Source organism: Schistocerca piceifrons, chromosome 1 (assembly GCF_021461385.2).
Source record: "Schistocerca piceifrons isolate TAMUIC-IGC-003096 chromosome 1, iqSchPice1.1, whole genome shotgun sequence".
In the NCBI taxonomy this organism is placed as follows: domain Eukaryota; kingdom Metazoa; phylum Arthropoda; class Insecta; order Orthoptera; family Acrididae; genus Schistocerca; species Schistocerca piceifrons.
The window spans coordinates 256,692,109-256,706,305 of NC_060138.1; the positions used below are offsets into that span (position 1 = coordinate 256,692,109).

The 14,197-nt window shown below is 38.4% G+C and overlaps 1 protein-coding gene across 1 annotated transcript in view; it reads right to left on the bottom strand.

Annotated features, from left to right (window-relative positions):
- The window catches only part of LOC124709358 (small subunit processome component 20 homolog), a 186,548-nt gene that overhangs the window by 69,776 nt on the left and 102,575 nt on the right, over positions 1–14,197 (bottom strand). The window contains 11 exon segments of the mRNA XM_047240836.1: positions 10,878–10,930; positions 10,933–11,022; positions 11,025–11,087; positions 11,090–11,222; positions 11,224–11,316; positions 12,049–12,129; positions 12,131–12,217; positions 13,024–13,095; positions 13,097–13,135; positions 13,137–13,202; positions 13,204–13,288. Of these exon segments, the coding sequence (XP_047096792.1) occupies positions 10,878–10,930; positions 10,933–11,022; positions 11,025–11,087; positions 11,090–11,222; positions 11,224–11,316; positions 12,049–12,129; positions 12,131–12,217; positions 13,024–13,095; positions 13,097–13,135; positions 13,137–13,202; positions 13,204–13,288 (862 nt within the window).

Sequence of the window (14,197 nt, forward strand, 5' to 3'; positions counted from 1 at the left end):
TTCTAGCCTTCAACGGTTCATGTTGTTTTTGGATAGTTTTCATTGTGTCAGTTCTGTGTATTGTGATACATTGCATTTTTTCTTGAACATTTACATGTACCACAAAAATCTCATACTATATCGTTAATTGTGAACTTAATTTGTGCCTTATAGAAACTTTTGACCACAGTAACCTTGTTGAACACCAATAATTCCCTAATTTCATTATATATTTACATAAAAAAGTATATTTTTGAAAATTTTCAGATGCTTGCAAATGTACGTTTTCAAGAATTTCTGTTAAGTAGTGAGTGTTGTGGCTAGCCTATTTCATAGTAAATAGGCATTTTTGAATTACAGTTATTGTTAATAACTAACTTAATCATGTCACATTAGTTTTCTCTTTTAACAGACTTCTATATTGTCCACAATAATCATAAGTTACACCATTGTCAAATTTCTTAGTGACATAACCTGGAAAACAATTCAAAGTAACTGTAAATTTTGTACTACATTTTTCTGTTGTTATAGTATGTACCTATGTACCTCATTTTGACTGTTAATCACTGCAGTTCTAAAAGGCTGCTGGTAATATTTGTAGCATATCAAACCCATAAATTAAAGAGAATCAACAAACTTAAAAGTTATTTGTTTACCATTCTGTAAAATATTGCACCAGCCATAATGCAGTCACACTGAGTGAGCTGTTCCCCTGGAGGAGACAATTAATTTTTGTTTGTAAGCCACTGGAAATCGTCCTGACTACTGCCAAGCACATAGTATCTGCTGAAAATGGGTGTGTTGGGAGGGCTACTGAGTGTCATATACCACAGATACCAAAGGTACCACAAATACTAGCCTCTTCTGTGGATACTGTCTCTTCTGAAGGAAATACAGGATCTATCACTACTTGTCCACATAACTGCATGTGGTGTGTCAATAGTACATCTCGGTATCCTCTACGGAGGAGACAGGTGCCTGGGAAAACTCAAGCTGTTACAACCATCTCCGGTTTCGAGATATTGCCTTCCACTGAAACAGAGCCAGTAAGGCTCACTTCATCTGTTGTGAAAAGTGCTGAGTCCTGTGCCAAGGGAGGCAAACACAGAAGGGTAGAGATCTATTAATCATCAGCAATTTAAATGTGCAACAACTGATGGCACCACTTTGGGAAATGGCAGCAATGGATGGGAAGGAACATCATGAGCACTCAGTGTGTAGCTGGAGTCTACATTCAACATGTTGAAGAGGCTATTCGGGCAGCCACTGAGGCAACAGGGCATAACCAACTGCAGTAAGTGATGAACATTGGGACAAATGATGCCTGCACCCTTGGCTCTGAGGTCATAATTGGATCATTCCAGTGACTGGCAGAGAAGGTTGAGAATACCAGCTTTGCTCACAGAGATTCAAGGAAGTTCACAATCAGTAACATTGTCCCTAGGACAGATCATAGCACCCTGGTTCTCAGCTGAGTGGAGCTCGTGAACTAGAGACTGCAAAGGTTCTGTGACAATGTAGGCCAATACTTTTTGGACTTGCACTATAGAGTTGAGAAACTGTAGGATCCCCAAAAATTGGTCGATATGCATTATACCTCAGAGAGGTAGATGACAGTGTGTGGGATGCACATATAGGTTTTTTCGATTAAGCAACTCTCCATCCTGTCTGGAGATAATTACAGCTGTACAAGACCACAAAGTATCAGTGTAAGATTCAAAGAAATGTCTCCCACAGACAAGAATATCAAGATCATTTGCAATAAAGTGCCAGAGCTTGAAGTGCTCCTAAAATCACATATTACTAGTTGCAGAAATGATGGTTAAAACTCACACTGATTGCAGAGAGATTTTTGAGGAAAATTTACACATGTATCGAAACAATATGGTAATGGGAAATGGAGATGGTGTTTTTGTTGCAGGAAAAACGAACTCAAATCTACTGAGGTAGAAACTGAAGCTGCATGTGAGAGTGTTTGGCCAAGGTTCAGTATCAGAGATATGCATAAAATTGTACTTGAGAAAATGCATTACACAAACCTGTATTAATCTTTTGTTATAATTGCTAATGGTTTTGGCACAATACTATCTTCTTAGAATGAACAAAACTAACAAAACTGACATGTCATAATGCATGCTGACATGGAAAGTCAAACAAACAGACCTGACCTATTTGAGGATGTCCAAATTGAAACTGGCATCAGGAACCATGAGACAGTTGCAGTAACAATGGTTATCAAAGTACAAAGGGCAACTAAAACAAGTAGAATGATTTACATGTTCAGTCAACAAGGTAAAGAAGCAGTAGTGTCTTATCTCAGAGACAACTTTAACTTTTAGCTAAGGACAGAGGCACACAGAGGACCTACGGCTCATGGTTGACCATGCAATGACTAGATATGTACCCAGTAGAACAGCCCATGATGGGAGGGACTGTAAAGAAATTCCTAAGCGAACAGAGGCTACTGTATAATAGGTTTGGAAAAAACAGAGGGCTACTGATGGAGAGACACTGAGTGAAACACATTTGCCTGTCAACAGGGCAATGTGTGAAGCCTTCAATGACTACTTTAGCAGAATATTGTTGAAAGATCTTCCATGAAACTCAAACAAATTCTGGTCAGATGTCAAGGCTATAAGTGGTACCCAAGTTAGCATCCAGTTACTTGCAGATGAGACAGGAACTGAAACTGGGGATAGCACAGCAAAAGCACAGGTATTTAACTCCACTTTCAAATGTTCTTTTGTATAGGGAAACCAAGGAGTACTGCCCCAGTTTAATTACTGTCTCACTGAAAAGAAAAGTGACACAGATATTAGTGCCAATGGCATTAGAAACAGCACAAATCATTAATATAGAATGAGGCTTCAGTGCCAGATGGAATCCCTATCATATTCTAAATGGAATTTGAAGCTAGCCCGTCTTTTAACTATAGTCTATTGCAGAACTGTAAACCAAAACCCATTTCTAGTAGATGGAAGAAAGCTCATATCACATCCATCTACAAGAAGGGTAGCAGAAGTGATCCATGAAACTACCTCCCAATGTGCTTAACATTCACTTGCTGCAGAAATGTAGAAACTATTCTGAGCTCTAATGTAATGAGGTATCTCAAACACAATGAACATGTCACTTAGCACTGATTTCAAAAACATGCGATTTCCTCACATGGCATACTGAAAGCTGTGGATCAGAGCAGACAGGTAGATACACAAATTGGTGCTTACTTGGTAATAAATATACAACCAGTCGCTTTTTTACAGTTTATTCAACCATGAAAATGTTTTCAAGGTACTATAGGCTCATCTTCAGATGGAGGTGTCACAGAAACATTATCTTGTGGACCAAATTTCCATAATTTCCACCAGCAACACCAGCAATGCACCTAGCTACACTTGGTCCACAAGATAATATTTCTGTAACACCTCCATCTGAAGACGAGCCTGCAGTGGCTCGAGGACATGTTCATGGTTGAATAAATCATAGAAAAGCAACAGGTTGCATATTTATTACCAAATAAATGCCAGTTCAAATCACAGTCGCAGTTCGTCATCCACAATGGATATACTGAAAGGTAGATACATATTTCTTTATTTCTGAAAAGCATTTGACTCAGTGCCACACCTATGCTTACTATCAAAAGACTGATCGTATGGGTTATCAAGCAAAATTTGTGACTAAATTGAAGATTTTTTGGAAGGGAGGATGTGGCAAGTTTTCTCGGGTGGAGAATCATTGACTAACTTCAGGTGTGTACCAGGGTAGTGTGATGGGTCCCTCGCTGTTCAAGTTATGTATTAACGACCTTGTTGGCAATAATAGTAGCAGCTACAGACTTCTTTCAGCAATAATAGTAGTAAGCACAGACTTATTTTGGATGGTTTTGTTATGTATAACGAACTACAGTTCAAAAGAAAGTGCACAAGTACTGATTCAGATCTTGATAAGATTTTAAATTGGTTCCAAGATTGGAAACTTGCTTTAAATGCTCAGAAAGGTACAATTGTACTTTTCACAAAATGAAAAAAAAAAAAAAAATGTAGTACACTATGATTATAATATTAATGAGTCACAGGTGGAATTAGTAAACTTGTACAAATACCTTGCTGTGAGAAAGCTTTTGACAATGTTGACTGGAATACACTCATTCAAATTCTAAAGGTGGCAGGGGTAAAACACAGGGAGCGAAAGGCTATTTACAATTTGTACAGAAACCAATGGTACACCGTCTCATATCCATCCCCATGTCCAGAGATGATTTTAAAGCAGAGTTAGATACAATAAAATTTATTGCCTCAGCCAATGGCTACAATCCAGTTCTTATTGACCACATCTTTCACAGGAAACAAAAACGGAAAATTATACCCCTCCTCTATGCCCCACCTGCTTCCCCATCCACTGTCTGCAAGAAATGGTGTACTCTACCATTTCTAGGTAAGGTATCACAGACTATAGCCAAAGCACTGAAATCCTGCAAGTATAGGGTTTCCTACTATGTCAGGAACACTACAGCCCAGTGTGTTTTTAATAGCAAAGATAAGATCCAGTTATTAGCCAACAGTGGGGTATACAAAATCACCTGTTCTGATTGTGACAAATTTTACATTGGTCAGTCAGGCAGAGACATATCAACTAGGCTGGCTGAACATGAACGCAGCTGGAGGTTGCAGAATTCAGACTCTGCATTTGCTGAGCATGTACTGAGTGAGGGTCACAACTACCAGCCAGTGTCCCATGTACTTCACTTAGCAAACAAAGGCCATAAACTCAACCTGCTGGAAGCCCTGGAAATTAACAAACATCTTGCTCACAGTCCAGATCTCATCCTAAATGACCAGACACAACTCAACACTTCCCCTCTCATAAACTTCATATAATCATCTTTGTTGTTCATTACTTCCCACACCCTCTCTTCCTACATATTCCCATTTTCCTGTAGTCATTAAGTTGTTTTATTTGTTGCAGTTGTCTTTGTATTCCACATATGCTGTAGTTTCAATAGTTAAGGGTTTGCTTTTAACTTGTACTTGTATTACTGTCCATGTTTAACTCCCCTTGTAGTTGTCTCATCAAATACTGTTCATATTTTACTTTGCTCATTTATTTAATGTAAACTGGTATACAGCCACTGCTTTGATTATAAAGTTAATGTTAAAATGCAGTACCACCACACTCTCAAACTGTAGGTTCCCTCAAACACCTCAATTTTCCTGCATTTATTAATTTCTGTTTATCGTATTGATATAGCTTAAGTTCTTCGTGTATTCTGTATTTACATTGACAACTGTCTCTTCTTTTTTAATTGGTTGTGTATCACTCTCCATGTTTCATACCTCTTGATGCAGCCTTGCCTAGTACTAAGTTATCTTATTTCAATAGTTTTGTTTATCAATAGATACCGTTATGTAGGCATGTTATTCTTATATTGTGCTAAATGTTTTCCTGTCAACTCCATTGTTATTTATGTACTGTCCAGTTTTTACTATTTCATTGCAAAGGTGTTACTCACTGTATGTTTCTACTTCACTCTAGATGTGTTACTTCTCTTCCAATGTTGTCTGCTAACATTTAACTTCTTTGGTGATAATACTCAGTAAATGCCTGAAGATGGCCTTGTAAGCCGAAAACCGGTTAGCAATAAAAATAATATTGTAGAACAAAAGCAAACTGGCACCAGGAAGTCGTTTCTGAAAGTATTTGTATGGAGTGTAACCATGTATGGAAGTGAAACGTGGACGATAAATAGTTTAGACAAGAAGAGAACAGAAGCTTTCAAAATGTGGTGCTACAGAAGAATGCTGAAGATTAGATGGGTAGATCACATAACTAATGATGAAGTATTGAATAGAATTGGGGAGAAGAGGAGCTTGTGGCACAACTTGACTAGAAGAAGGGACCGGTTGACAGGGCATGTTCTGAGGCATCAAGGGATCACAAATTTAGCATTGGAGGGTAGCGTGGAGGGTAAAAATCGTATAGGGAGACCAAGAGATGGATAAACTAAGCAGATTCAGAAGGATGTAGGTTGCAGTAAGTACTGGGAGATGAAGAAGCTTGCACAGGATAGAGTAGCATGGAGAGCTGCATCAAACCAGTCTCAGGACTGAAGACGACAACAACAACAACAACAACAACAAGACTCTGTAGAGGTATAAAATGGTATGAACGCGTAGGCTCAGACATAAGTAAAGCAGATGGCAAACTGCAGTTCACTGGTAGAATACTAGGGAAATGCAATCAATCTATAAAGAGGCTGCATACAAAACCTCATGCGACTAATCCTAGAATACTGTCACGTGTATGGGACACATTCCAAATAAGACTAATACGGGACATTGAATGGATACAAAGAATGGCAGTATGAATGCTTAAAGGATTGTTCGACTCATGGTAGTGTCACAAAGAAGCTGAATGAACTAAATAGACAAACACTTCAAGACAGCTGAAACTATTCCATGCAAACCTCGTTAGAAAGTTTCTGGAACCAACTTTTGTGATGAATCTAGGTATACATTACAGTCACCTACATATCACTCCCACAGGCATTGCAAACACAAGATTGGACTAATTATAGCTTTGAAGCAACCATTTGTTCATGATCCATATGAGAATGGAGTGGGAGAAAGTCCTAATAGCTAGTATAAAGGAAAGTATTTTCAGTCATGCAGTTCAAATTGGTTTGCAGAGTATAGATGTAGATGTATAACAGTGTGCAGCACTTAAATCTGGGCAAATTTCAGTTTCAATTTCCTCCCATATCGTAGTTCCACCAGAGGTCGCGACTGGTGTTCTAGAAAGCCATAGGCATTTAGTAAACAGTCATAACCTCAAAATGACCAAGATGTCATGGCAAGTGTGGAGTACAACCAGAGAGCTGTGATTATCAAAAGTCTTCGTGCTGGGCATTCACCCTCTGAAATAGTTCAATTCTTTGTGTACCAGTGATCAACCGCTTGCAATATTGTGGCCAAGTATAATGCTTTGGAGAGGTCTGTGGGAAGGTTCCGCTAACCTGGCAAGGAAATCTCATTCAAGGAAACATGTCACGAACTGCAGCAGTCATTGAAAAGGTTCAGGTGCTGATTTCAGAGGACCCAGGTAAATTGCTGGGAATTGGCATCAGTACTGAAATTCAGCGTGCAAAGAATGTGGTGGATGGTAGAGGACAACCTCATATGATCCATTTAGTACAAAACTGGCTCTTGGAAAACGTTGACATGTTATGGTCAAAGGAGTCCTGACCCCCGAATAGCCCAGATTTGAATCCCCTTGACTACTATGTTTGCAGCGTAGTTGAAAGAGTTACCAATAAGAAGAGGACCCTAATGTCGCATCTCTATTCACAACTATCGATGCAGCATTCGCAAATATGGACAGCACTGTTTAAAGAGTGTGTGTGATTGCTTCAGGATAAGATTGAAGGCAGTTATTGTGGCTGGAGTGGGTTACATCGAGTAATGTTACTCTTCAAAGATATCACTAGTTATATGTAAAGGGATTTTCATTTTCATTTGTATTTTGTTTCGATAAATTTGTGTTAAGGAAAACAAGTTTCCATTTGTCCGGATTTAATTGCCGCACCCTGTAGGGAGGGGAGGAGCAGGTGAGGTGGGGGGGGGGGGGGGGGGGGGGAATTACTGGGTTTTCATCAGGCACAGGAACAAGCTGCCTTTAGAAGTAAATTATAGCACTATAGACCACAAGCAAATTTTGAATGAAGTCATAAAATGGAGCAATGAATGGTTCAAATGACTCTGAGCACTATGGGACTTAACGTCTTAGGTCATCAGTCCCCTAGAACATAGAACTACTTAAACCTAACTAACCTAAGGACATCACACACATCCATGCCCGAGGCAGGATTCGAACCTGCGACCATAGCAGTCCCGCGGTTCCGGACTGCAGCGCCTAGAACCGCACGGCCACAGCGGCCGGCTTTGGAGCAATGAGTATGGATGACTTTTCTGCCTGGGATTCATAGACTTTTGAGAAGCTTTTGACCCAATTGGAACAATGTGTACTGACAGCCCTTGAGAAATAAGTCAATGAGGCCATCTAAGTGAATGTACCAAAGCATACATAGGTCAATGTGGCAGTTTTTGTTATACTTCACCAGGACAATGACAAATTTACAACTGACAGAAGAGTTATGCAGTCATCAGCAAAACTATTCTCAGCACCCACGGGGGGAGTTTTCATGTTGCTAAACTGGGAACACAAATAGAGAGAATATGTAAGTGGAATATACCTGATTCATCTTCACTTTGGTACTGACATTTTGATTGCCTCTAGTGCAGATAATCACCATCTAATGTATGAAATTAATACAAAATGTCTGAAAAAGTAGGAATAAAAATGAATAACAAAAACATAAAACAAAGTTCCATTTCAAATAATGGAATGATGTAAATACTGAAAATGTTTGAAGCTTTTTATGGAGGAAAATATAGTTTTATTTTTAGCACCGAATGAAGGAAGCAATGTACGTGTGATTTGTAACTTGTCACACACACACACACACACACACACACACACACACACACCCGCGCGCGCGCGCGCTAACATGCACACAATTGTAGGGAAAACAAATGACAGACTAGGATTCACTGGTAGAATACTAGGGAAGTACGATCACTCTACTCCTGCAAACAATGCTACAATATTGCTCACTCGCTCACTCACTCACTCACGTACGTGCGTGGCTGTGTGTGTGTGTGTGTGTGTGTGTGTGTGTGTGTGTTTTACTCCTGAAATGTTTCTGCCAAAAGTTTCCTTACTGTATTTAACAGTAACTTTCAGGACACCAGTAGCCATATTTCTTAATGAAATAATGAATTCAACAGGAGATGGAAGAGACTGGAAAACGATCTGAAGTAATAGCTAGAAGAAAATTGGAAAACATCAAGCAATTTCTGTCCATTCAGATAGAAGTTTTCATCAGCCACAAAATTGGCAATGCAACTTAAAAATGTATGGCACCAGGTATAATCATTATAGTTGTAAAAATGATGTGGTATGAAATAGGCACCATTATCATAACATAAGTACAAACATTTATGAACTGAGACTAATTGATTACAGAATAGAGATTTTGCAGAAGACTTGCATTATCAACACTTCATGGAAATTCCTGTATGGGAAAATAAATTGCTTGACAACTGTTAAGGATGATAAACATTGTTGGATAGAAATAACCACAGGCAATAATTTACAACATGAAACATAGTACATAAGTAATAGAGGCAGAGTGGTACACTTATAATGAAAAATGGTACAGATTTCACCACATGGGAAAGCAGGACAACAGACGTAAATAACTTTTCTCCCAGTATAAAAGTTAATATTTTATTATCAGTAAGGAATACATCCTCCACAAAGACATGCATTGGTGTTTGGCTATTGAGCATAATGCCTGCCCACCACCATAACACACAGGCTATACTGATGAAATTCATGAACATTCTGTGCTGATGAATGTATGTACCTACACCACACCCCCCCCCCCCCCCCCCCCCCCCCCGCGCCACCTCTTCACACTAACTGGTGGTCAGAATGCCTTGTCGCAGTGAAGCAGGATTCGTTGGCGACATCACTCTGTACCACTGTTGCTGACCCCAAACAACATAGTTCCCCACACCAAAAGACTTTCTTGACAATGGTGCGGCTGAAATGGGATGCATTTAACATGCTTCTGAGCATACAAGCCAGCCTGATTTAATCACCACAAAATGGTACTAGCAGAGACCAATGTATTGGTAGCAGTTGAAAGATCTGCAGCAATGTGGTGGTCCGTCTATAACCACTGGCATTCTTTCACATATAATTTCCACCTTCACTGGCCTTTTTTAATCCCATGATGACACTTTTTGATGCATTCACAATGTGGCCACATTTGCGACATTTTGACTAGTTTTGAGCCATCAAACTGCTCATCCACAATCATAAGCACTAAATGATGTCTTGCAGACATGCTGCCATACCAGATGGAATGTTTCACTAATTGGTTTCACAACAGCCTTTGTCAAACACCGTACTGCATGAACTGTCAAATGCTTATGAAGCATGTGTGTGCACAGGCTTTGTGTAGTTAAAACTTCCTCCGATCTTCCTCTTCTTTTACTAAAATTGGTTGGGCATTCCATAGCAATTGCTGAATGTTCCATGGCAACTGACAGTTGTTTTGACACAACTAACAGTTGTCCCTGAGCAAGTGACAGTTTTCCTTAGCAGATGACCATTGTTCTGTAGCAAGTGTCAGCTGTTCCTTAGCAACTGCCAAGCAGTGTACATAAAACAAGAGAAAAGCAACCACTTACCTACAGAGGACTTGTGTGTGGTGCACAGAAATGTATAATATAAAACAGTTAACATCAGCTTTCGAGCTCTCGCTCTTTTTCTTGTGAGAGTACTCATATTACACACACAACCACCCACACGTACATGCTCATGGCAGTAGTGTGTCTATGAATTTTTTTCCTGTATTTAACTTTAAGAAATTCTGAACTATGTTTTCCTTTGCATGTAAAGGGCTCATATAATCCATATATGAGTTTTACATAACTTTAGTCGACACTGGAAAATTTTAGGCATAATACAAACAATGAAAGCTCCGGTTATGAAGTCATTCTTCTTCAGAATACACATACACATTGTTTTGGTGCTGTGATAGTAAGCTCTTGTTAATGTGGCTATCTACTTCCCAATACCTCCAGTACATATAAGTCATTATCTTTGCTCAGTCCACTGTTTGGTAACTAATATATAAACTTTTATTTCACTCAAGAGAAATAATACAAATATTGTCGAGAGTTATTTATGGAAAATGATATGTGTGAGCAGTTAACCAACATGGAAACATGATGAAATTTACTGTTGTAGATATTTAAAATATTTATTACCTTGACATGCTGAGATCTCAAACAGTCATGTAAAATAGAAACCATAGGATCCAAAATTGCTTATAATATTGTGACTTCAGCCTCTCCTTTTTTAGAAGTATATGAAACAGTCTAAGACCAAACTCTACCAGCACGTGGGCATTAGCTTTGATGAAGTCTTTGCTTTCACATTTGTAGCCCCAGACCGGCTTCTAGGTGCTTCAGGAATTAAAATGAATCTGGCCTCTGAATTGATAATTTTTCTTTCTGAGTTTCAAAAATTTCTTCCTTCTTTAGCTCAGGTGACAGTTCAGGAATTGACTGTGATGTGACTCCATACACAAATATAACGAGAGATTCAGCAGGAGACGAAATTATTTTCTGATAATCCTATTGCAACTTGTCGCAAGCACTCAGAAACCTTGTTCACAATTTTGTGATTATGTGATTGAACCAATACCTGTAACAAAGTACATATATTTATAAGCATGAAAAGAACCTAAAGTAACAAATTTGCACAACAGAGAACAAGAAAGTATTTTAACACTTTGGAGACCAGCCACTTAGAAGAATACTGGACCTAGTAAACTGGCCAATTGTGCTGTTTTTAAAACATTACTGGCACATACATGTTTGATGTATCTTCAAGAGTAATACCCAGTAAAAAAGGGCCATGCTTCGATATTTATTTTCATATTTACTTTAATTGTTTGACACATTACAATTTTAAAATAATCATGACATGAGGTATATTTATCTGCCAAAGGAAAAAGTGCTGGTTGAGTTATTGACAAATTTCTTCCTCATGAGTTCCAAAATTTCTTGCTCACTCAACAAATATGACACATTTGTCACAGAGCTCCAGAAAGCTGCAAAACCTAAAAAGTACCCACACAGAATTAGAATCAATGTGATCACATTGGCTCAGCCATCCATAATAGCAGTCATTATGTCCACTAAAGTCTCTTCTGAAATAATTCTAGAAATTGACAACAGACAGTAGTATCAAACAAGGGGCAAGCTGTGAGACGTCCTTACATTGTTCTCATATGAAAATTAGTCCTGCATCGACATGATCCGACCTATATTTTGGTGTTAAGTCTTTCTAACACAAAACTGTAGCCTGAGCTATGCTTTAGCTTGGTGTCCACAGTGTTAAAAACATTTACATAACTAATGCAATCATGTTTACCTCTTTAAGGGGCAACAACAGATCAGTGAGACATTTTTCACTTATACACTGCGACACAATATGAAACATATCATAACTTTTTAGTAGACTTCGCCTCGAAAAACCTTGCAGTAATCTGTGAAACAGATTTTTCCTCTGCAGAAGCTCCAAACAAATCCAATTTGCAAAGCTGGGAAAAAGAAAACCATTATTAGAGAAACAACAAACAGACTGGAAGTTAAATACAGATTATAAAGGTTGGAATATTCACTAAAGTACTACATGCTCCGAAGAAAAAAAAGTCCTCATTAGTTTTACTATTGTTATTGACAATCTCTAAATGACATTGATATGAATTCAATAACTGTGAATGAATGATAAATATGGTTAACTTATATTTACAGCAATGCTGGGTTTATATTATTATTATTATTATTATTTCTTTCCTTTCTCAGACGTTATGTCTGGTTAAAAATGGAAAGTGACGCGGACCTTGATCAAGCATGACTTCCTTTTAACTGTACGGTATATGTTACATTGCATTTAGGGAACTTTCGGGTAATTGAACATGTATCAATAATTACAGATTTCTGTAGTTGTATATATACGTTTGGATGTAGCTGTATTGCGTTGATGTGCTGGTGGATATTGTGTGGTATGATTCCTGTAGTTGATAGTATAATTGGTATAATGTCAACTTTATCCTGATGCCACATGTCCTTGACTTCCTCAGCCAGTTGGATGTATTTCTCATTTTTTTCTCCTGTTTTCTTCTGTATATTTGTTGTATTGGATATGGATATTCGATTAGTTGTGTTAATTTCTTCTTTTTATTGGTGAGTATGATGTCAGGTTTGTTATGTGGTGTTGTTTTATCTGTTATAATGCTTCAGTTCCAGTATTATTATTATTACATTTTTATTGTCATTAACTGTTCTGCAGACTATCTCAAGTAATGTAGTTAAAAATAAGGACATGAAAGTTTAAAATTGATGCTTAATACTCAAGTATGGACTGAAGACAGTTATCTACATCGCCAGCCCGGAACATATCTTTCATAACAACAAGTAACTGAATGAACAGTGTAAACAAGGACATGCACTTGAAAATCCTTTTGTGAGAAGTGATGACATTTCAGATAGTAAGACACTGAGGTAGGATGGTCCAAGTGTCACCCATGATCTTCTGGAGAATTTCTCTTGCAATACGACGCACACTGTCCATACGAGACTTCAGGAAAGTGCACAGTCTCATAAAAATCCTGTACAACAATTATAAAAATAAGTGTTACATTATCAAGAATACCACATAGCAACATTTACTTATTTTGGGCAACAGATGAGGCTATAAAAAAAAAAATCGTTATGGCTTTGGGAACACGATATTATTTAAGTCTGAGACCTGGAACATGATACTAACTTCTTCTATTGCTTAAATGGTGAATTTATTTAGTTACTAAAACTGCCACTAGGAGGAAGTAGATTGTTGTTGGACCTCCTTGGTTCACTTCAAAGTTATAAATGGTTGTAACCGACTAAATACAGAGACCTTTTTATTGGGCATGAAGTACAGATCAAATGAATAAAACCAAAACAAGAAGAAACTATTCAATTTTGCCTGCTGCTTTAAAAAAAAAAGTGTGTGTGTGTGTGTGTGTGTGTGTGTGTGTGTGTGTGTGTGTGTGTGTGGAGTGATTACTAAAACATTACATCCAATTCTTCTTTCCTTCCTTCTTTCTCTAGAGGAGGAGGAGGAGGAGGGGAGGAGGATGGGGGAGTGGGGGTGGGTGGGGGGTGGGGGGGAATATTCTAAAGTGAAGCAGTCACAAAAAGTTGTGATTACTGCAAATTCCTGGAGAAGAGGTCATGGCATGCTGCATCAACCAACCAGTCAGAGGAAGGGGAGAAGGAAAAAAGGGTAATGATTATAAAGAATCCGCCACAATTGCAAATAGAAATCAGATGTTGACCTACATTTCGGCGCGGATAACCATGCCTTCTTCGGAACAAACTAAAACTGCAAACTGCCTAAAGAGGCATGGTCCAACATAATACAGAATGCCCAAAAGTGCAAAAGAGTCACATAAAATGTAAAATAAACAGTACGTGTGTACCATGTCAATAGCTGTATCAGAAGGTGCTTCCTCACAGCACGTTCGGTGAGATCCCGC